Raw genomic sequence first — 23277 nt, 5'->3', positions numbered from 1 at the left:
CCGAAGCAGACTACAAAGAGTGACACGTGCAGCCGAACGCACAATTGGAGGGGGGCTCCCCACCCTCCAGAACATTTACTACAAGCGTTGCAAGGGCAAGGCTAAGAGAATCATTAAAGACTCCAGTCACCCGAACAACTGCCTCTTTGAACTGCTGCGGTCAGGCAAGCGATACCGGAGTCTCAAGGCGAGCACAGAAAGACTCAGAAGTAGCTTCTATCCCCAGGCCATCAGGCTGCTAAACGAACAATGAATGAACACTACACAACAACAACCACCAAACGCACATAGCACACACATCCACACGCACACACTCACTTTAAACAAACACACTGTAGCACCCACTCCACACACTTTATAGCACACACCCACTTTAAACAAACACACTGTAGCACCCACTCCCCACACTTTATATTTATGGATGAAGGATTGCACTACAACTCGTACACCTTACTGTAAATTGTACCTAAAATTGTACCTCATCCCATTTCTGCTTTGCACTAGATAGTACTGTACATTAGTACACTGCATAGTATTGTGTATTGTATATTATATGGTAACTCAGAACATTGTACATATGTCTATACCGAACACTGTGACCTCATTTTCTTCTTCTAAATTCATGCTATATTATGTTATTATGTTATTTGATACTATCTTGTCTAGCACAGTCTCTGGAGCGTAACAGTAAGAAGCATTTTGTATGAAAGTATTCTGTACTTCTGTATGACAACTATTAAAGAACTTGAACACACACTCTCTCTCTCATTCAGTTCTGTTAATATAAACCCGCCGTGGTCTCTCTGTCTCTCTCTCTCATTCAGTTCTGTTGTGTTAATATAAACCCGCCGTGGTCTCTCTCTGTCTCTCTCTCATTCATTCATTCATTCATTCATTCATTCATTCATTCATTCATTCATTCATTCATTCATTCATTCATTCATTCATTCATTCATTGTCCTTGTGTTACATAAAACCCATCTGTGGCCTCGTGCAGAGGAAGGTGGTAAATACATGTTAGATATTCCAATGTACAGTTTTGCATACCATTGACTCAGAATGGTCTGTGTTATTGAAATCGTCACAGCAGTATAGTTTGTTTATACTTCAGTATGACAAGTAGGGCTGCAACGATTAGTCGACATAATCGACGACGTCGATTATAAAAAAATCGTCGACGAGAAATTGTTGCGTCGATTAGTCATAAAAAAAAAACGTTATTTAATTTTTTTTTTTTTTTTTTTTTTTTTTTGCACTACCTATCTTTGTGAGAGTGGCTTCTCAGGGTTCCAGACAACATCATAACATGATGATCCCATAGCAAATTTTGGACATTGAAAACATTGTTCCCCTGCAGGAGATGATGATCAGACTAGACACACAATACATTACACACGTACTCCTCTCACTCACACACAGCGATCAGAGTAAGACACACACATACACACTCCTCTCACTCACACAGCGATCAGAGTAAGACACACACACATACACACTCCTCTCACTCACACACAGCGATCAGAGTAAGACACACACACATTCACACTCCTCTCTCTCACACACAGCGATCAGAGTAAGACACACACACATTCAAGTTTCAAGTTCAAGTTTCTTTAATAGTTGTCATACAGAAGTACAGAATACTTTTGTACAAAATGCTTCTTACTGTTGCGCTCCAGAGACTGTGCATGACAAGATAAGTATGAAATAAAAACATAGTAAAAATAGTAAAAATTAGAAGTAAAAAAAGAGGTCACAGTGTTCAGTTTAGACATATGTACAATGTTCGTAGACGTAGTTACCATACAATATACAATACTGTGCAGTGTACTAATATACAATACTATATAGTGCAAGGCATAAATGGACGAGGTGCAGTTTAGGTACAATTCACAGTAGGTGTACGAGTTGTAGTGCAAATCCTTTATCAATAAATATAAAGTGTAAGTGTGTTTGTGTGATCTAAAGTGTGGAGAGTGGGTGCTGCAGTGTGTTGTTTGTTTGAGTGAGTGTGTGCGTGTGGGTGTGTGTGCTGTGTGCATTTGATGGTTGTTGCATAGTGATTATTGTTCGTTTAGCGATTATTTTCGTTTAGCAGCCTGATGGCCTGGGGATAGAAGCTCCTTCTGAGTCTTTCTGTGCTCGCCATAAGACTCCGGTATCGCTTGCCTGACGGCAGCAGTTCAAAGAGGCAGTTGTTCGGGTGGCTCGAGTCCTTAATAATTCTCTTAGCCTTCCCCTTGCACCGCTTGTTGTAAATGTTCTGGAGGGTGGGAAGCCCCCCTCTAATTGTGCGTTCGGCTGAACGTGTCACTCTTTGTAGTCTGCTACGGTCTTTTGCAGTGCACACTCCTCTCACTCACACACAGCGATCAGAGTAAGACACACACACATACACAAATTACACAGTACACACCTCTCACTCACACAGCGATCAGAGTAAGACACACACAAATTACACAGTACACACACTCCTCTCACTCACACAGCGATCAGAGTAAGACACACACACATACACACACACACGGACTCCTCTCACACACAGCAGACAAAAGTTATTTAAAGTACACTTCCACTTTAATTTGTATTATTTAATTTATTTATCTTGTTATGAGTGATTGCTGTATTGTTCTTCAAATACATTTTCATTTAAAGTGGCTTAAAGATCCAAATTCAAATGTTTCATGAGTCATTATTTTAATTTGCTATGGGATCATCATGTTATGATGTTGTTGTTTGGTCCTGACAAGAGTCTCAAAGTCTGGGGTGATGGTAGACAAGCAACTCTGAGGTCATGCTCAATGTCCAATCTGTTCCTCTGCTCTGTCTTCAGCTGGACCAGAGCTGAGAAGCCACTTTCACAAAGATAGGTAATAAAAAAAAAAAAAAAAAAAAAAAAAAAGTTTTAATTTTTTTATTTTTTTTGTTTGTTGTTGTTTACATTGGTTTTCGATTAGTCGACTAATCGAAAAAATAATCGGTAGATTAGTCGACTACCAAATTAGTCATTAGTTGCAGCCCTAATGACAAGTATGATATTTAAACATGGTCCCCAAAATGAATGGAAGCGAATGAGGAGCCTGACACCTGGGAGGAATGGGGGTGTTGCAGCGTTGGGGATGTTTAAAAAATATAATTTAATATATAATATAATATAATAATTTGTGCTTCACCTAAAAATTTGGTCAGCAGCCTCCACTGATGCATCGATTGTCCCAAAAACTATTCAATGTGATCGAGTTAAGCCCTAGGCTTCCCTGTACAAAAAAACTGTGCCCGGAGCGGTTTATACGTAACAGTCTGGAACAGGGTTTACTGCACTCTCGATACTGCCTACTAGCAAGATCTGGCCGGTCCCAGTATGCCTTTTAACTGCAACATACAGGTCCGTGACATTGATTAGAATATTAAAATCGAAAAAAAGGAAAAACGATCCAAAAACGTATATATATATATATATATATATATACACACACACGTCATAGTAAAATTGGGCACAAAATAGTCACTGAAACCTCTAGTGACAGGAAGGTGATGATTTTAATGTCTTTGAACCCTCAGACACTAATACTAACACTCGGAAGTCAACTACATATCATACTGATGGAGTAAAAATCCCATTTCAAGTCCTGTTCAAATATATTGAGGGGCATGTATTGGTCTCTGCTTTGTCAGCATGAAAGACGATAATTTCACAAATGACCACTTAAAGGTAAGTGGTACATTTCTTTAGTTCATTAAAATAAGTGATCTACATGTTATAATAGCTCTACACTCCGACAGCCATCACTGATATAGATTGTCTGGTCAGTAACATGGGTCTCCAGTCCCTCCGCTCTGCAGTAAACACAAAATACAACACAACCCATTCCCACTTTATCTAATCAGGAGAGAGAACTCCACACTGCAAAAATTGTCTAATAAGAAATAAAAAGGAAATGTGTGAAAATCTGGCTTGGCAAGCTTTCTTAAAATAAGTACACATATATTGGGTTCTCTCTCCTGATTGGACAAGGTGGAAAGGGAAATCAGAAAAAGTATTTTGTGTTTACTGCAGAGCGGAGGGACTGGGAGACACATGTTACTGACCATATCAGTGATGTCGGAATGTAGAGTTAACACTTGTTTTAACCAGAAAATACCACTTGCAGCACCTTAACACATTGGGTGCCAGACCCGAGATATCCCGGGTTAACTCGCCAGCGGGTGAGCGCCAGACCCGAGATTTCTCTGGTTTTGATCCTTTGATCTTTTCCCTCTGATCCCCGTTCTAAATCATCATCCGGATCATTCTAGCCGTCCCTGGGTCGTTTGTATACGTTTGAATTGCAATGCCGATCGACTATCACCAGGTGGCAGTCGATCATCTGTATCTGCACTGGACTGGCTTGGTGTTGTTACACAGCCTCCTTTTGTTCCCCTTGGTAGGGGCCCCTCCTCCTGCTTGAACAGAGATTCACATTGATCGCCTCGAAATTCCGTTGCCTAAGCGTATTTGACCATCAAAACGTGTATAGACATATACACTGGTGATGGCGATGCGATCACTTGGAATTATTCTTTTTGGAATACCTTCTGGCTAAGGTAAGGTATATTACAGTAATTTTCGGACTATAAGCCGCGCCTTTTTCCCCCATTTTTCGACCCTGCGGTTTATATAACTGTAACTGAGGGGTACAATTCCCTGACTGTATTGATAAGTATGGTATCATTAAACCACTACCGTCTTATGTACATTACTACTGGCCATACAGTACACAGGTATCTTATGATGAACACTTCCCACAATGACTCGGTTCCACACAAAACTGGATTTAAGTATTTATTAGCAGCAATGATAGTACATAATATACTTTACTTTGGATGCGCTTATAAGGCAAAGGAATGTGCGTAGGCAAATCAATAACGTATGTCCATTCTCATATTACGCAGGAGATAATAATACAACCTGAATCTTAGGAATTATATCTATGGTATTCTGGTAATATAGCGGGAGATACTGGTAGGGTCCCTCCGGTCGTAAGCCAGCAAGGGGAGAGGATTTGTCGGTAGTAGAGTCTGGGTCAACGATGATAAGGAGACTCCAAGTACAGGAGACGGTGCAATAAGATCTTGATCCGCAGACGAATACAGCTGTTCTCCGTAGCATGCAGCTCCGCATGGAAGAAAGCTAGCCGGCCTCAGGCTTCTGAGAGGCGGACTCGACGTGGCTCCTCACAGGGTAAATCCCACACAATTGTGTGTGTCGGCGATTCTCCGCTCCATCAATTACAGGACCAAAAGCAAATATAATCCAGCCGAAAAGGGCTATGCAGTCGTCGGTAGGTTATCCAGTGTACATAATCCACACGGTCCTCGTCTAGGGCCCCTCGGGTGAAAGCGCCAGGGTAAGCAGCCCAGCCTGGATAAGCACTCTAGCTGGTACGAGGAAACGTTGGTGATGCTGGTCACTGTAGAACGGTAGCCGCACGATACACTATACACAAATAGACTATTACTGACTTAATAGAATCGGTCGAACTCGACGGTACAGCGTTAAACTCTGATACTTCAGTTATTAATTCGCACGCGGTCTCAATGCTCTATTTGGGGCCAAACAGGCCATACTTCACCGCACGTTGTATCGTGGGTGAGGCTTCAACTTATTGGGTAACTGTTGAATGCCCACGCTGGCTCTTAGGTCAGATCGATAACTTCATAACTCATTGGTCTGCTTATCTTGACATCAAACAGCGTCCTGCGAAGTGGTTGACACGCAGAACCAAACGAGTCTACAAAATGTTGTTGTTACCACTGACCGACAAGAGACAGCGAATGCACCGTTCCGACCCCCGTCAGTCATCGACCTTAGGTCGAGTGATTGAAGTTGCGGAATCTTTTATTTTATTTGCACTGGGAAGGACTCTCCTTATTCAGATGAGGTCCATTTCCCTTATTCGTTACACGTATTATCACTATATGGCTTTACTTGATAATCCCATTATACAGAATCCACCTTTAGTCCTTAATGCAGGGATAAAGCCACTTATTCTATTTTGCCTTAATACATAATCATATGTCTCCTAAGTATACGTATTATCACTATATGGCTTTACTTGATAATCCCATTATACAGAATCCACCTTTAGTCCTTAATGCAGGGATAAAGCCACTTATTCTATTTTGCCTTAATACATAATCATATGTCTCCTAAGTACACGTATTATCACTATATGGCTTTACTTGATAATCCCATTATACAGAATCCACCTTTAGTCCTTAATGCAGGGATAAAGCCACTTATTCTAAAGTTTTTATCATTAATCAAAACGCAATAGGGTGAAGTTACAAGGCAAAACACATTTCATGCTTACCCGGTCGTCTGGTCAGAAGAAAGGATACAAATCATATTTATAAAGAGGTAATTTTAATTAGAAAAAGCTAGTTACAAGAAGAGACTGAAGTGGAAAGCACCCAATTCAGTTTAAAATAAGCAGAAAACAGAACATCTCATCTCTGCACGGCTTGTGCCCCGTGTCTAGCACCATTCTTCTCATCTCTCAAAAAAGTCTGCCTCTTGAATCGGCAACCGTCTCTTTTATTTGATATTGTACCGTATTTCTGATTGGTCTAAACACAGTGATGTCAAATGGTCGTCATTTCTGTTTAGCAAACCAACATACAATACATAATTCGTTATGGACTCCTCCTTCTTTGTACTATCGTTACTGCTAGTTACCTAGTGATTTTTAAGTAACAGAAAGTCCCTTTTTCCTTCAAAACAGACAACGGCTTTGTCTGTGGTGACCACGTGACATCGTACCATGCACGAGGCCTCTCCATAGTATCTCTTAAAGAATCCCTCCAGACAAACAGTTTTTACACATTATTCTTTTAGTATTATTTTCTACTGACACTCAATTATAAGCATGCCATTTTGAAAACTTTTACTGTACACATCAAACATTTAATTGTTATATAGTTTCTTTTTTAAGATCTCCCTCTATAGATTCAGGACTCCCTGTTTTTCAACCAGCAACCCTTCCCGTCTGAAAGGGTTAACATTACAGCTTTCTCTCCTCTGCTGTTGCATCCTCAGGGCCACATTCCTCAGGTTAACTCCCCTTTCACAGACACCGGCCCCTTCTATGGAGACATTTAAAGGCTCAGTTCCATTTTTTATAAGTAGAGCCATCATAGAGCAATCTTTCCAGAGTTTAGTTTAAAGATTTGTCTGTGGTGACCACGTGACATCGTACCATGCACGAGGCCTCTCCATAGTATCTCTTAAAGAATCCCTCCAGACAAACAGTTTTTACACATTATTCTTTTAGTATTATTCTCTACTGACACTCAATTATAAGCATGCCATTTTGAAAACTTTTACTGTACACATCAAACATTTAATTGTTATATAGTTTCTTTTTTAAGATCTCCCTCTATAGATTCAGGACTCCCTGTTTTTCAACCAGCAACCCTTCCCGTCTGAAAGGGTTAACATTACAGCTTTCTCTCCTCTGCTGTTGCATCCTCAGGGCCACATTCCTCAGGTTAACTCCCCTTTCACAGACACCGGCCCCTTCTATGGAGACATTTAAAGGCTCAGTTCCATTTTTTATAAGTAGAGCCATCATAGAGCAATCTTTCCAGAGTTTAGTTTAAAGATTTATACTGGTCATATAGGAACGACCCAGGATGTCATTGTCCAAAAGTGTCACTTGTTCTGTGGCACTTCACACCCACTCTGTCATTCTGGGAGATCATTGTCCATCATCAATTGAATAATGAAGCATATAATTACATGTGAAAAATAGGTATATACGGCTATATTGGAACGACTCAGGATGTTATTTTCAAAAAGTGTCACTTGTTCTGTGGCACTTCACAGTAACTCTACTTCTGTATTCACCTGTGCCGTATTTATACGTTAGGTGAACAAACTAGTACCAGCTTTATTCCTGTCTCATATCCTTGCGCAGAACCGTTCATGTCCAGGCAAGTCCCCGCCGGTGACTTTGAACCAGACCTTGTTGGTATGGCAATGGCGCCTGGTGGACCGCTGTCCAATAGGAGAATGAAATATTATGGTCTGTACTAGGCTAAAGGGATATTCCGTGTATATGTACAAGGAATATACAAGGGATATCAAACGATATACAAATATTATGCAATATATATCAATCAATAAATATATATATTTGGTTTAATCTGATCCTTCGTAACAATAACGGTGCGGCTTATATGTGACTCGACGTGACCAAACCCGAAAATGTAAAAATCGAAATATTGCTTTTTTGACTGCATTGAAATGTTATTGATCTGTTCCCTTATTTGCTAAACTTAATACAACTTGTAAATGAGTTAATTCTTGTTATTTGTCCGACAGTATTGTGTCCCAATGCTAATTACATATGGTAATTAAACATTAAAACACCTGCGGCTTATAGTCCAGTGCAGCTTATATATGTACACATCATTCAATTTAGCTGCTGCGGCTTATATTCAGGTGCGGCTTATAGTGCGAAAATTACGGTATGTCTATTTTACAGAATCTGAAACGTCTCAGATCACAGTTTTGAGTTAAAACGACCCCCCCCCCCCCCTTGATGATTTTGTGAAGGTACATATATACATGTTATATACCTTTTTGATTTGGGGGTTCAGGGAATCAACCAGAATGATTCGGGCATATTGCACATAACACGTTTTATCTTGCGATCTATGAAAAAATACTGGATTATCTTGGAAATGCGCGATGTTTAGCGTGTAATAAACTACAAACTACAGTGTGTAGACATTTTTTTTCCCCCCATGTTGCACTCACTACAAGTAATGTCTGTCAAATGAGCCACACCATTGTCTCCACAGCTATAATACAATACTATAATATAGAACACACACACAGCTTTGCAAACATAGTGAAACACCGCGGAAACGACTATCAAGCTGGCCATCTAGCAGTAGAGATAACCGCTAAGCGTGGCGCTGAAAGTGTGGGCCATGCTTAAGAGAGACATACAGACGGAGAGGGGGAGAGAGATACTGTAGCTATGGAGAGAGAGAGAGAAAACGGTGATCCGAAGGGGCAGGTCCATTCTGGTTGACTTTTTTTTCCAGTTAGCCCGCCTTCTACGGGGAAGTCGGTTGGCCTGCTGGACGTTGGGGCATTTTATTTGTGATATTATCACAAAGCAGACAAATGCACGTTTGTCCACAAAGTAGCCACAAAGAGAGTGGCAATATTTCATGGATGAATTTAATATGAAACTTTCAAAGCTACGCTTGCATCGCTTAATGAAAGGGCACATGACTGTTTCCAGACTTGCCCCCCATAGAATCGTAAGGCGATATTGTTCCGTCCTCCTCCTCCTTCCACGTGTCTGCAGTAAAACCAGGGGTGTAAAGTACTTGAGTAATTGTACTTCGTTACAATACTTAAGTACTGTTTTTGGGGATTTGTACTTGTACTTGTGTATTATTAGGTTTGTATACTTGTACTGTTACTGAATTACATTTCAGAGGAAAAAAACATACTTTTTACGCCTTACATTTAAAATGCAGACGTACAAAGTACAAATCTTGCAGGTCCAACTATTTGAATTAGTATTTGTTTCTCTGGCCGAACTAATGTTAGTAATCCTTCGGCCGCACTTTATTTATAGCCAATCAAATCCCCATCAATGGAAAATTAACCCGCCCATACCCATGCTGATTTGTCCTAGACTAGAAAGCGGGGATCTTTGATTAAACACCTGCTATCAGAAGAATAGACAGTCAGAAAAAAAGTTTTTATTTGACTTTTTTAGTACTTAAGTACATTTAAAAGTAGAATTTTTTTGAGACGGTACCCATACTTTCACTTAAGTATAATTTCTGGGTACTTTTTACACCCCTGAGTAAAACCCTATTCCTCACATGGAATGGCTGCCAGGGATGACCAGGGAAGCCACATTGGAAAAGTGCCACCAGCCAAATGTTGGTAAATTTTGTCTGTGGCTGCACAGTTTGTACTTACTAGACACATTGGCAGGTAAACAACCAGACTCTTCTCTCTTCTGAAATAATTTTGATAAGGCACAGTAATGAAAGTGATGAATCCACCAGCCACGTCTTTTTTCACTATGTAAATAAATATGTTTTGCATCCAGAGAGCCTCTACATATATTATTTGTCCGTGTGCAGGCCTTTTTGGGATTCTATGGGACTGTTGTCCTGGCCTCTCGCACCTGGTCCACACATTGGTACGCCTTGAGTCAAGAGCACAAAATATGAACCGTAGCAAAGTCTGTCTAGAGAGGTTTGTTCACTCTGCCCCATCTTGATAACCGGGATTAAGAAAACCAGACCCTTTGACCTTGAATAGGGAGACATCCGTATCTAAGAATCAATCATACCATATCATCGTTTTCCCTTTCATACTGTATTATAAGTGTGTGGTAAATTATTGACAACACTTCCAGCTTCTACACGTTCTACAGTTAGTTCCTAGTTACCACGGCAACCACTTGCCAGGCTTTTGAAAGAGATTGGTATTAATTTAAAACAGCATTAAAACTTACATTTCACAGCAAGATGCAGTGAATGGTAATTTTACTCAACATAAAATCTTATCTTTATCTGAATATGTTTATTTTGTAGCAAGTAGTTTTGCTGCTATCTTTAGTGTTACCTCATTCAAAACTACCACAGTGATCATATTCTCTGACCATGTTCTTAATTCTCGCTCAAATATAGGCAATGAAGGAAAAAAATCCAAATGATCAATAAAGAGATTTTAATTATCAATAAGACTATTGCACTTTGAGCTGGAAGTCTTAGTTATAGTTATACTACTAAATACTACATTTCATTATATTTATATATATATATATACATGGCCGCCTAGTTATAGTTGAAAGTGGGGGTGTGTTTTTTTTTATTTTATTTTTTTATTAATATTTTTTTTTTGTACAGGCAAGGGGTGGGTTGTAGGGGGTCCGGCACGACTCCCTCCATGGCAGATTTCTTTTTAAATTTAATTAACCTGTACGTGCAATTTCCTGCAATATAGAGCCTTCAATCTTGACCAATAAAGCTGCTCTTTTCACTATAAAACTCAGTTTATATTGCAGTATGATAGCCAATTACTATAATAATAATATATTAATATATATATACTGTATATACACTGCATATTGATTTTTCGCTAATTTATTTTTATTAAATCAATCTCCTTTCAAATAGGCCAAGTTTTTAATAAGAAAGAGAAAAAAGATATATTTCCATTACCTGTAACTCTTGTGTCTCTTTCTCTCCTTCTCTGCCTCCTCCCTGAGTCTGCAGTGCACAATCATGACATCGATCTAAAAAAAAAAAAAATGGAGGCCCCTCGTCACTAAAGGCCCACGGGCCGCGGCCGTCGTTAATCCGGCCCTGCTCGTCTGCCATATAGATAGCGTTAACGTTTGCAAATGAAGTCAACGTCATCCAGCTCACACCACATATCTAGATAACGTTAGCTAGCGGCTAGCACTAAAGTTAACGCCAACCAGAGAGGGAAACGTTATTATTATTTATTAGAGGAAACCGTATGACCAGATCGCATTTCGGGACCGTGAAACACTTTTATTGTATTGCGTGGTAGAACCGTAGAAGTTCTACTACCACTAGGGATGGGTACCGAGGGGGGGGGGGGGGGGTTCGCAATCTTTGGAAACTTAAAAACTTGTTATTAAGTGTCATTGCGTATTATTAATATGATTGAAATTACGTAGTTATGGTTAGATTTATATATTGGGGGGGGGGGGGGGGTATATCATATTTTTCATATGATCAAAAAGTGGAGCAAGAGCATACCTTTGCTCCCCCAAGTTCAATAGTGGGAGAGCATATGCTCCGAATGCTCTTATGGCCAGGCGTCTATGTATGTATATATATATATATATATATATATATATATATATATATATATATATATATATATATATATATATATATATATATTCATTATTATATTACAAAACAAAACCCTATGAGAAACACTTACTAAGTGACCACTGACTCATCTCATGATATAGTCATTTTCAAACATGACACCATAAACATTTCCAAATGGGTCCACGTTTATTTCGTGTTGCAGTGTTTTGCTAATATTCATTTAATAGCTGGCGGTTCCACTGAAAAGGTCTATGGAGCATTCCCGGTGATCTCATTACTCGTCATAAGCATGTTCTGTGTAGATCCTCTGTGTGCACAGCATGGGGTCACTGTGGGGCTCCACCACATACGCCTTTTTATCTCATAAGTACACTGTATCTGGATCGCCAATCTCCTGGTCAAAGTGAGCATAAACAACCTCATCAATACCTTTTACATTTGAGGGATAGAGCACCATCATTGGACAGCCCTGAAAAGCACCAATCCTAAACATACTATATACTTATTTGTTTGTGCATATACTGTATGTATGTGTGTGTGTGTGTGCATGCCGTGAACATACGTCACGGTCGGAGGCAACAGCCTTGTCAATCCAGATGCCTCTACAGCACCTCCCCGTCTCCCCGGGAGATTGTACGTGAAGCCTGCACAGATGATTGCCTCGCTTCCCCAACCACCTTCATCAGCTGTCATCTCTGCCACGAGACTGTCTACCCCTGTCTACAGATCAGTCAGACACACACTCCTAAAAGTGGTTATTAATTCATGGAGGAACTGTTTAACACTCTGAGACCCATGGCGGAACTGTCTTTCAGAGGTTGTAGCGAGCGTATTTTTTAGACAACCTACGGTATCCATAGGTGCCAGCCATGTCATGCTAGTTTGTCGGGAAGGGGGCTAAATGATGCTCCAAAGTGAGGCTAAAGTTTGTCAAGGGGAAAAAAAACTGCCATGGCCATTTTCAAAGGGGTCCCTTGGCCTCTCACCTCAGGATATCTGGATGAGAATGGGTTCTATTGTGGGTAGCCACAAGTCTCCCCTTTACAGACATGCCCACTTTATGCTAATCACATGTAGTTCTGGACAAGAACCATACAGTTATTTGCATGCAGTACAAATGTGTTATTTTAGCCTATTCTAAAATGGTGTATTGGACCATTTCTGCTTATTGGGGTCCTTATACAGTCTTGGGATTGGGTATAACTGGAAATCAGACTCTTGTGGATCCATTGAGCCCAAATGTATTCATGTGTGATGATGTTAGTCCCCATAGTAGCCATGTACTGTACTAATTTTTTAAACTTGACCTCATTATATACAATGACCTATTGTGACCTCTAGGATAATCACAGCCTCATTAAACTTTACAAGCACAATCTCCCGGGGAGACGGGGAGGCGCTGTAGAGGCATCTGGATTGACAAGGCGGTTGCCTCCGACCGTGACATATGTTCACGGCATGCACACACACACACACACACACACACACACACACACACACACACACACATACATACAGTATATGCACACAAACACAGTGCTCTACTGTCTATCCCCAAACAAATAAGTTAGTATGTTTAGGATTGGTGCTTTTCAGGGCTGTCCAATGATGGTGCTCTATTCCTCAAATGTAAAAGGTATTGATGAGGTTGTTTATGCTCGCTTTGACCAGGAGATTGGCGATCCAGATACAGTGTACTTATGAGATAAAAAGGCTTATGTGGTGGAGCCCCACAGTGACCCCATGCTGTGCACACACAGGATCTACACAGAACATGCTTATGACGAGTAATGAGATCACCGGGAATGCTCCATAGACCTTTTGAGTGGAACCGCCAGCTATTAAATGAATATTAGCAAAACACTGCAACACGAAATAAACGTGGACCCATTTGGAAATGTTTATGGTGTCATGTTTGAAAATGACTCTATATCATGAGATGAGTCAGTGGTCACTTAGTAAGTGTTTCTCATAGGGTTTTGTTTTGTAATATAATAATTAATATATATATATATATATATATATATATATATATATATATATATATATATATAAATATAATGAAATGTAGTATTTAGTAGTATAACTAAGACTTCCAGCTCAAAGTGCAATAGTCTTATTGATAATTAAAATCTCTTTATTGATCATTTGGATTTTTTTCCTTCATTGCCTATATTTGAGCGAGAATTAAGAACATGGTCAGAGAATATTATCACTGTGGTAGTTTTGAATGAGGTAACACTAAAAATGGCAGCAAAACTACTTGCTACAAAATAAACATATTCAGATAAAGATAAGATTACTTGCTGTGAAATGTAAGCTTTAATGCTGTTTTAAATGAATACCAATCTCTTTCAAAAGCCTGGCGAGTGGTTGCCGTGGTAACTAGGAACTAACTGTAGGACATGTAGAAGTGTTGTCAATAATTTACCACACACTTATAATACAGTATGAAAGGGAAAACGATGATATGGTATGATTGATTCTTAGATACGGATGTCTCCCTATTCAAGGTCAAATGGTCTGGTTTTCTTAATCCCGGTTATCAAGATGGGGCAGAGTGAACAACCCTCTCTAGACAGACTTTTCTACGGTTCATATTTTGTGCTCTTGACTCGAGGCTTACCAATGTGTGGACCAGGTGCGAGAGGCCAGGACAACAGTCCCATATAATCCCAAAAAGGCCTGCACACGGACAAATAATATATGTAGAGGCTCTCTGGATGCAAAACATATTTATTTACATAGTGAAAAAAGACGGTGGCTGGTGGATTCATCACTTTCATTACTGTGCCTTATCAAAATTATTTCAGAAGAGAGAAGAGTCTGGTTGTTTACCTGCCAATGTGTCTAGTAAGTACAAACTGTGCAGCCACAGACGAGATTTACCAACATTTGGCTGGTGGCACTTTTCCAATGTGGCTTCCCTGGTCATCCCTGGTAGCCATTCCATGTGAGGAATAGGGTTTTACTCAGGGGTGTAAAAAGTACCCAGAAATTATACTTAAGTGAAAGTATGGGTACCGTCTCAAAATCATTCCTAGGGCTTTCCTAGGTGTATTGACCATAAGGGCGGGTTTCTGAGAAAAGTCCAGAGCAGAAGTGCTCGCCATCCAATTGTCAAAAAATGCTATTCTTAAAGAAATTCTTAAACAAAGTTTTGTACCAAATCACAGCATTTCCTTCGAGTTCCTCAAGGTCTTGGTGTTTTGGAGAGACCTTTGGCCATGTTCATCGATTCTCGGGAGGTTCTCGAATGATTACATTTCGTACCAAATCTGTGAAATGGTATATTAACCCAAGAATTGCTGCAACAACTTATGAGACATAACTGAGCACATGGTCACCATACACTTCATTATGTTCTAAGCCCTTATACACTCTACACTTTCAACAGTTTAATGGGCCCCTAACCAAAAACACATTTACATTTATTACAGATTATGATTAGACAAACTCAACACAGTGCTGAGCTGCATCTGAAATTAATCTTCAGATTCCCAGCTTTCAGATGATAGGATACCACTTCTATGTGGCATCTACTATTGACCTGTATATTAACCTCCTGAAGATCCCCTGTCCCCACTAAGAAAAAAAACTGGTCTATGTGGGTCTCGGAGGGTTAAATATGCCTTGTACAAACCGTTTACTAGAGAAGTTAAGTAATGATCTCAAGTGGGCTAGGATGAAGATTAAGTTGAGAAGCATTTCATTGACCAGAGGGAAGGTAATGGAACAAAGGTGAAGCCAGTGAAAAGTTTGGGTAGGTTGTATAATGAGGCGTTGAATGATAGTGAACAGATAGAGCAACTTATGTTGTAGAGGGGATAGGAAGGATATAGAAGTCAGGCAAGTTGAAGTTATGGTGTTTGCAGTTTTGTTTTTTCCCTAAGTTGATGTGGCCATTGTGAAATACGAAGTGCTAATATCAAAGATAGAAATGCTTGATAAATTACTCTGTGTATGAATAGTGTGGCATTGTATGGGAAAGGTATTCGTCAGCTACCAGTAACACGTCTAACAGAGGAGTCTAAGTGTGTGTGAAGGTGAGAACAGAGTTGTTGCTATCAGGAAGCAAAGATACAGTAGTTAGTCATTTGGTCCCAAATCCAAGTAGAGGTAGGAAATTGTGGAGAGTCACAGCCACGTGACCCTGCAATCGCCATCTCGTCCCCCAGTACAGACGCTATTAAGACAGTGGAAAATGACCGTCCAGGATGACAGAGGCGGTGTTGAAGTGCCACAGACACAGACGAGTGACACTTTTTATAATGACATCCTGTTCTCTCTGTCACTTGTATGATATAAAGGTTTAAGCATGTTTATTGTATATATCTGTTTTAAATCTAGGCATATGTTACTGTATGTGTCTATATGTGATATGTATTCATATATATATATATGTGTATATGTATATATATGCATATACGCTTTGCACGAGTATCTAGGTCTGGGCTGGTCTGCATAGCCAGAATGGAAAGAGAAAGGGGCCTCTGTGCTGTACAGGAATGTGCAGGAATGTGACCTTGGGAGACAGCCCCGAGCAGAAGAGCACAGGAGCAGAGGAAAGAATCACTCCCTTACAGTTATGAGGCAGAGAACTAGTATACATTATAATACAAAAATATACATACATATTATACTTTAAACTACAAAATACATATATGATGTGTGATCAATCAGTGTTTAAGTATATGAGTGTTGAGTTGTACATGTATATATATGCTATATCTGTTTTCTGTAGAATTTGGACCATTGCAGACATGGTGACGTAATGGGGTTTTTCCCAAAAGAAGTGATCCGTTGCTTCCCCGGTTGCTGTGGCAACTAGAAGGGGAGGGGAGTTCATCCTTGCTGAATTGTGTGTTGATTGGATGGTAGAAATGACATCATGGGGTGCTCCAGTAGCACACCATGTTACCGCGCTGCGTCACGGATCTGGTTGACTCCGAGTTCGATTCCCGGACTCGCCGTCATTTGCCGAATGTCTCCCCCTGCTCTCTCTCCCGTTTCACCCTACAACTGTCGGTCATGCTTGACCAGAAAAGCGATAAACGCTAAAAAATTAAGTTTAAAAAAAGAAATGACATCACTGTATTTAGACCAATAGCAAAGAGATCTTGAGCCCTTTATAAGGGCCAACTCGCTGGATCCCAGACAGATTTTCAAGCAGATTTTCACTTTTGACTTCAGACACCAGGCGTATAGGCTATGCTATTTTAGAGAAGAGATGTTTTTGTTTTATACTTCTTATAACTGAATTGGACATTTCCAATGCAGTCTCGTATGTAACTTGCTTTTTCTAATTAAAAATACTTTTTTATAATATCTATTGAGTTCGTGGACTGCTTTCTGCCGCAATGGGCCACGATGCTGGCCGCGCCCTGATTTCCTCTGAGGTGACTATGTCCTGAATTACAGATTGAATCAATTGCTGGTTAATGCTTTTCAGCTAAAGTTATATATTATATATATATATACTATTGACGGTAGTAATGCTTGGTTTCACTGTTTGTTGTTTGCAAGCGCCGGTAGCCACTGTGTTGGACGGGTCCCATTAGATTTGTGGGAAACTGAAAGTCTAAGCCACTGCAGGGCCGGACTGTTAGGGTTTGAAACCGACCTCAAACGCACGGCACAGACAGGTAGTTCAGAGTTAGCCAAATACTAGGGCGTATTTATTTTCAGAGTCAAAAAAGGAGCAAGTAACAATCTTGAAACAAAGGGAGACTGCCTTCAGCAGAGTTATCTGCGGCTCTGCAGATCCTCTTGGTGTTCGAGGTGGGGAAACGGTATTGACGCTGAAGCGGCTCTGCAGATACTCCCAGCTTTAACTCGAGGTGGGAAAGAGAGAGAGAGAGAGGTAAATAACAGTCCACATCACACAGAGGCAGTGCGGTCTCCTCCTTCCTTAGCTGAGTCCAGAACAAACAAAACGATATCTTCAGTGTTCACCACAACACACAATTTAGCTGAGGGTCAGTGCAAAACAAAAACGATAAACTTCTGTGTCTCTTCTAAACACACACCCCAGCTGAGTCCAGTGCAAGCAAATGATAATCTTCAGTGTCTCCTTTAACACACAACTTAGCTGAGTCAAGTGTAAGCAAAAATAGAACTCTTCAGTGTTCTTCAAAACACACAAAACAGAATTCGTCCAAAAAAGGGTTTGGTTCAAACTCACCAAAGCGCAAGAGTAAAGCGGGTAAACGAGGCGCAGCTCAAAACGGGGGACAAGGTCTTCACCAGCGGCAATCCACAGATGTCCTGGAGGGAGAGTAGACGAGGCACAGCAACGGGGAACAACAGGCAGAAACAGAAGTATCCAAAACGACCGACATCGATTGAAGGGAAGTCCCAGTATAAAAAGCCTCTGGGGCGCTAATCAAAAACTATGACAGGTGCGCTCTGGAATTGATACTTGCTCCAAAAGCGTGTGGCGGGGAATGCACCAATCAACACCTTAAAGGAGCGGAGCGTGTGGCGGGGAATGCATCAATCAACACAGTACCTTAAAGGAGCGGAGCGTGTGGCGGGGAATGAACCAATCCTCACACGGACGATCGGTACCATGGATTGATGGGCCTGTCAAACTGATAAGGGGTTATGGGGCTTGTAAATGATTGTTAGTACGCTAATATTACACTAGTGGCAGTAGTAAAACTTATTAAACGGTGAAGTAATATCACCAGACTTTCAAATGAGTAACATTACAGGCCATTCCTCACAAATGAGGATGGTGGCGGTGATGACGGTGACGTAAGATCATCAAGCTTTCAAATGAGCAGAATTACAGGCCTTTCCTCACAAATGAGGATGGTGGCGGTGATGACGGTGACGTAATATCATCAGGCTTTCAGAGAAGCAGCATTATGGCCCTTTCGTAAAATGATGATAATAATGATGATAATGATAATAATAATAATAATATTATTGTTATTATAGGCAATAAGAGTTCTCCCAGACATACATTCGGTTTATTACAAACAAAGAAGAGGTTAACAACTCTTCTATGCTTACATTTCATATCAACTGGATATAACTAAACTAGTGGCGATGAAGTAAGCTTGATAGAAATAGTAATTGACCCGAGAACTTAGCGAGTTTAGCACCTCGCTGGGCGGCCAAAGGGTTATATCTCAAGTAAGTGATCTGAGATAGATAAGAGACATCCCATCGGCTTTCAACAGAAATGGAACCCAAGACGGGCAGTGCATGAAGCAGAGGCAGCTCGTAGGCATACAGGCATTGTAGGTAAGGTGCAACAAGGCCGGGGGGCCTAGGGCTCAGCTCAGGGAAGCCACAGTGGCTCAGGAGGTAGAGTGGTCGTCTGGTAATCAGAATGTTCCCGGTTCGATTCCCGCTCCTCCTGGGCAGCATGTCGATGTGTCGAAGACACCTAATTGCTCTCGATGAACAGGTTGGCACCTTGCATGGTTGCCTCTGCCATCGGTGTGTGGATTTGTGAGTGAATGGGTGAATCTGAGGCACAAATATTGTAAAGCGCTTTGGATAAAAGCGCTATATAAAATGCACACCAGTATGGAGAAAAACAAGTTCCACAGAAAGGAGGAAGCTGGTAATGGAGCAGGTACGGCGACAAGAGGAAGTAGTGAGGTGTACAAAGGCAGTGGACCAGGCTAAGCAGGGACAGAACTGGATGAACTGGGAAAGTGTAGATTAGCTGGAAGGACCTGTGGAGTATGGAGGAAATCGTATAAAATTCCCCATAGGGGCTACTTATGATGTGTCATCACTACAGAACCCAAAACACTGGGTAGATGGGGACCTGAACCTAAAACAGTGGGTAGATGGGAAACCACCATGTCCACTGTGTTCAGAGACGGCAGCTTTGAGGCATATTATGTCGGGCTGGAAGACTAGTCTTTCTAAGGCCGGTATACATGGAGACATAACCAGGTTTTGAAAAGCTTAGCAGCAGGAATTGAAAGTAGAAGAGTACCGGTGAATTCAGGATGTAATCGAGTTGAGGCTGCAGCCTTCCTTATGTCCGTGAGGGAGAGAAATGTAGAGGAGGTAGGTTTTTAGGCAGGCATGAGTCAGGCCACCTAAATTGAGCTACTGATTGGGAGATGCAGGTAGATTTGGGAGGGAAACGTCACGTGTTGTTCCACTAGAGATAGTTAACACTAATCTGAGGCCTGACCTAGTATTATGGTCTGTTGGTCAGCAGTTAGTTTATTTTATAGAATTGACCATGCCTTGGGAGGATTCAGTGGAGGAGGCGTATGAAAGGAAAAAGCTTAGATATGCAGACCTGGCAGCAGAAACTGAACAGCGAGGATGCAAAGTTAGGGTATGTCCGGTGGAAGTAGGATGCAGAGGATTTATAGCACGATCAACTTCATCATTATTGGGAGAGTTGGGAATTGGTGGGCGGAGTTTGCGAAAAGCAGTAAATGAGATGATGGAAGAAGCATTGAAAAGAAGTCAGTGGATTTGGTTGAGGAGAAAAAATGTAATTTGGGGGCCAAAGGAAGCAAAGGGTAAGAGTTTTCCTTTTCTTCTCTGTTGGAAATCCATCCGAAATGTGAAATTGGAATAAAAATGTATGTATTTATCCATTAATTGATGAACAAAATCAATAACTTTGTGTAATATTCTGATTGCATAATTTTAGCCTTCTTTGCCTACATAATCATAATTTATGTTGTATTGATTGTTACACCTCCTCCCTAAGTGTATTTATTGTAAAGGAGAGGGGCAGTGCTTTGATGAGGATGGCTTGGTATGAAGAGGGACATGCACTGCTGTTGGAAAGGACATTTGTATGTACAGTATGTGTGCAAGGGAAATATGTGTGTATGTATATTGGGGCATTGTTTGTGTGTGTATGACTGTGCATACATGCATATATGTTTGTTTGTGATTTAGTATGTGTGTACGGGAGTTTGTGTGTATTAGTATGTGTGTAGGGGGGGTTGTTTGTGTGTGTATTAGTATGTGTGCAGAGGAGTTTGTTTGTTTGTGTGTGTGTGTGTGTGTATTAGTATGTGTGTAGGGGAGTTTGAATCTAAATTAAATATTATATGGACCAGTGGACCTATTAATTGTCCCCCAGGTGTTATCTTTGCTGACACTTAATCTTCTACTGACGACCTACTGGGCTGGGTTCTCTTTCTCCTCCTTCCTACTGTACTTCTCTTCCTCCGTCATCTCCTCCTCCTTCTGTCCTCCAGTCTTGCTCCGTGCAGCTTGCCAAAAACGTATGATGTCCTTTTGAAGCACACATTTTAATTTGTATCACATTGAGAAACTGCCTGGATAGTAGCCACATAAGCATGGGCAATATAGCTCAAATCGTATCATATACTTTGAGAGACACCTTGTTTGACTGCCAGTTTTATTAGAGAGAAACTCTTTCTCGTTATTTCCTGACAGGAATCTATTGGGAAAGCAGCCTCCAGACTATGCAGTGAGCCTGGAGATGCAGGCGGTCTTCCAACCCACCTCTGAAGGACCCCACCCTTCTGGCACATCGGCTAGCCCCCCGTCCAGCTTCTCCACGGTACGGATACACATGGTTTCATATTCAGATTCCTTTATTGTCACTTATTTCAGTACTTTACAGCAAATCTACTTATTGTGGTCCCTCGACCATAGCAGCTTCCAATAATAAAAATACAATAAATGTAGCATAGAATAAAATAAGATGATTACTATATACAGTTCTAAAAAGTGTGCAGTGCAATATAATACATTTAGCATAGAATAAAATAAGATTACTAAAATAAAGATTACTATATACAGTTCTAAAAAAAGTGTGCATTGCAGATCAGTGCATCAGATCAGTGGTGTTGGGAATATCTCAATGATCTGCTTTCATTTGTTATATCACAGTGAGTGCATTTAAGATGAGATAAGATATTCCTTTATTGATCCCCTTGGGGAAATTCAGGCATCATAGCAGCATGGGGGGGGGGGGGGTACAGGTAGTAGAAGACATGATAGAGGTCATAGAATTATAGTACAGTGGAGAAGTAAAAAAATTTGATGATTCAGGCTACTGGAACCTCCATCGTTTAAGTTGGAGCATGTGAACGCTGTTTACTGAGCTTGTGTCCCGGTACCGAGGCATAAACACCCATATCCTGTTTACCGCTGTGGTCTGTCTAAATTATGTTGCCATGGTGATGCAATGGTCCGTTTTGTATGAGTAGTGTACGATGAGGATATTTGTGAGCGAGACATGAAGATGCATACAAACGACCCTTATCCTCACACAGATGTTCGATGAGTCACAGCTGCTTTGCAGTCTTTCGGGGCACAAGTCCAAGTCGAGTCTCAAGTCCATCGCGGCAAGTCTCGAAGTCAAGTCGCAAGTCTTTACTGTCAAATCTCAAGCAAAATAATAATACATTTGAATGATGTCCATGACATTTTGGACTGTTGGGACTAATACATTGTCATTTATGTCTAAGCCGAATGCATTGTTGGGATGTAGGTTACCAATTAATTTATTTCATTGTAATCAATGTTCGCCTGCTTATTGATCTATTTGATTTATTATTCATTCAGCGAGTAGAGTAGACCATCTATGTATTCTATCTACGGTATTTCAATGTAATATATTGCATTGTGGACTACCAAATTTTTTTCGTGAATTACAGTATAGTTAAATTACAGTTGTACATTCGCCAATCTTTCTGGTTTGAGTTTGAGCAGTCTAGTCATATTTTGTAAAGATGCAAGTCTTAAGTCGAGTCTTCTACTGTAAACAGGCAAGTCAAAGTCTGGCGTCTCAAGGTCGCCAGCTCTGATGATCTATCAATGGAGACATAACACAGGGCAGATTTCCTGAACCTACTTTACATGGGACCTAAACTAAAGCAAAAGATGTCTTTTGTGTAGATCTTCCAGAGATGTAGCTGGAGCCCGGGAAACGTCTATTGTGTCTTAGACAGATCGCCACACCTATTCTCTGATCACAGATACAGGACTGGGAATTGTTTGCCAATAATAAAAGCCTTTATCATTGGGAAGCTAGCCATGCAGTGTAAAGGTTCCATTACGACGAGGTTCTGATAACATACTGGGTAGGAACGCAGGGTTTGTCCTGGCTCAAATCAGGCAGAGGTTTATTATTTTATTATTATTATTATTATTATTATTATTATTATTATTATTATTATTATTATTATTATTATTATTATTATTATTATTATTATTATTATTATTATTATTATTATTATTATTATTAGATTTTAAATGTTTTATTATTATTATTATTATTATTATTATTATTATTACCTCATTATAGTTTTAAGACCATTTTGTACACACGTGCCTTGTTGTGGTGCTTGCTATACCCAGTTGTTGTGGTGAGTGACTAAAATAGCCTAAATATTCAAAATGATCTTC

At 40.4% G+C, this 23277-nt stretch overlaps 1 protein-coding gene across 1 annotated transcript in view; it reads left to right on the top strand.

Annotated features, from left to right (window-relative positions):
• The window catches only part of bard1 (BRCA1 associated RING domain 1), a 129554-nt gene that overhangs the window by 53702 nt on the left and 52575 nt on the right, over window positions 1-23277 (top strand). Inside the window, exon 7 of the mRNA XM_084311649.1 lies at window positions 21298-21424. Within this exon, the coding sequence (XP_084167775.1) occupies window positions 21298-21424 (127 nt within the window). The remainder of the gene's footprint in view (window positions 1-21297; window positions 21425-23277) is intronic.

Source organism: Notolepis coatsorum (assembly GCF_963971535.1).
Source record: "Notolepis coatsorum genome assembly, chromosome: 3".
In the NCBI taxonomy this organism is placed as follows: Eukaryota; Metazoa; Chordata; class Actinopteri; order Aulopiformes; family Paralepididae; genus Notolepis; species Notolepis coatsorum.
The sequence above is the reverse complement of the archived record's forward strand: the minus strand, read 5'-3'. Positions and strand labels throughout refer to the sequence as shown.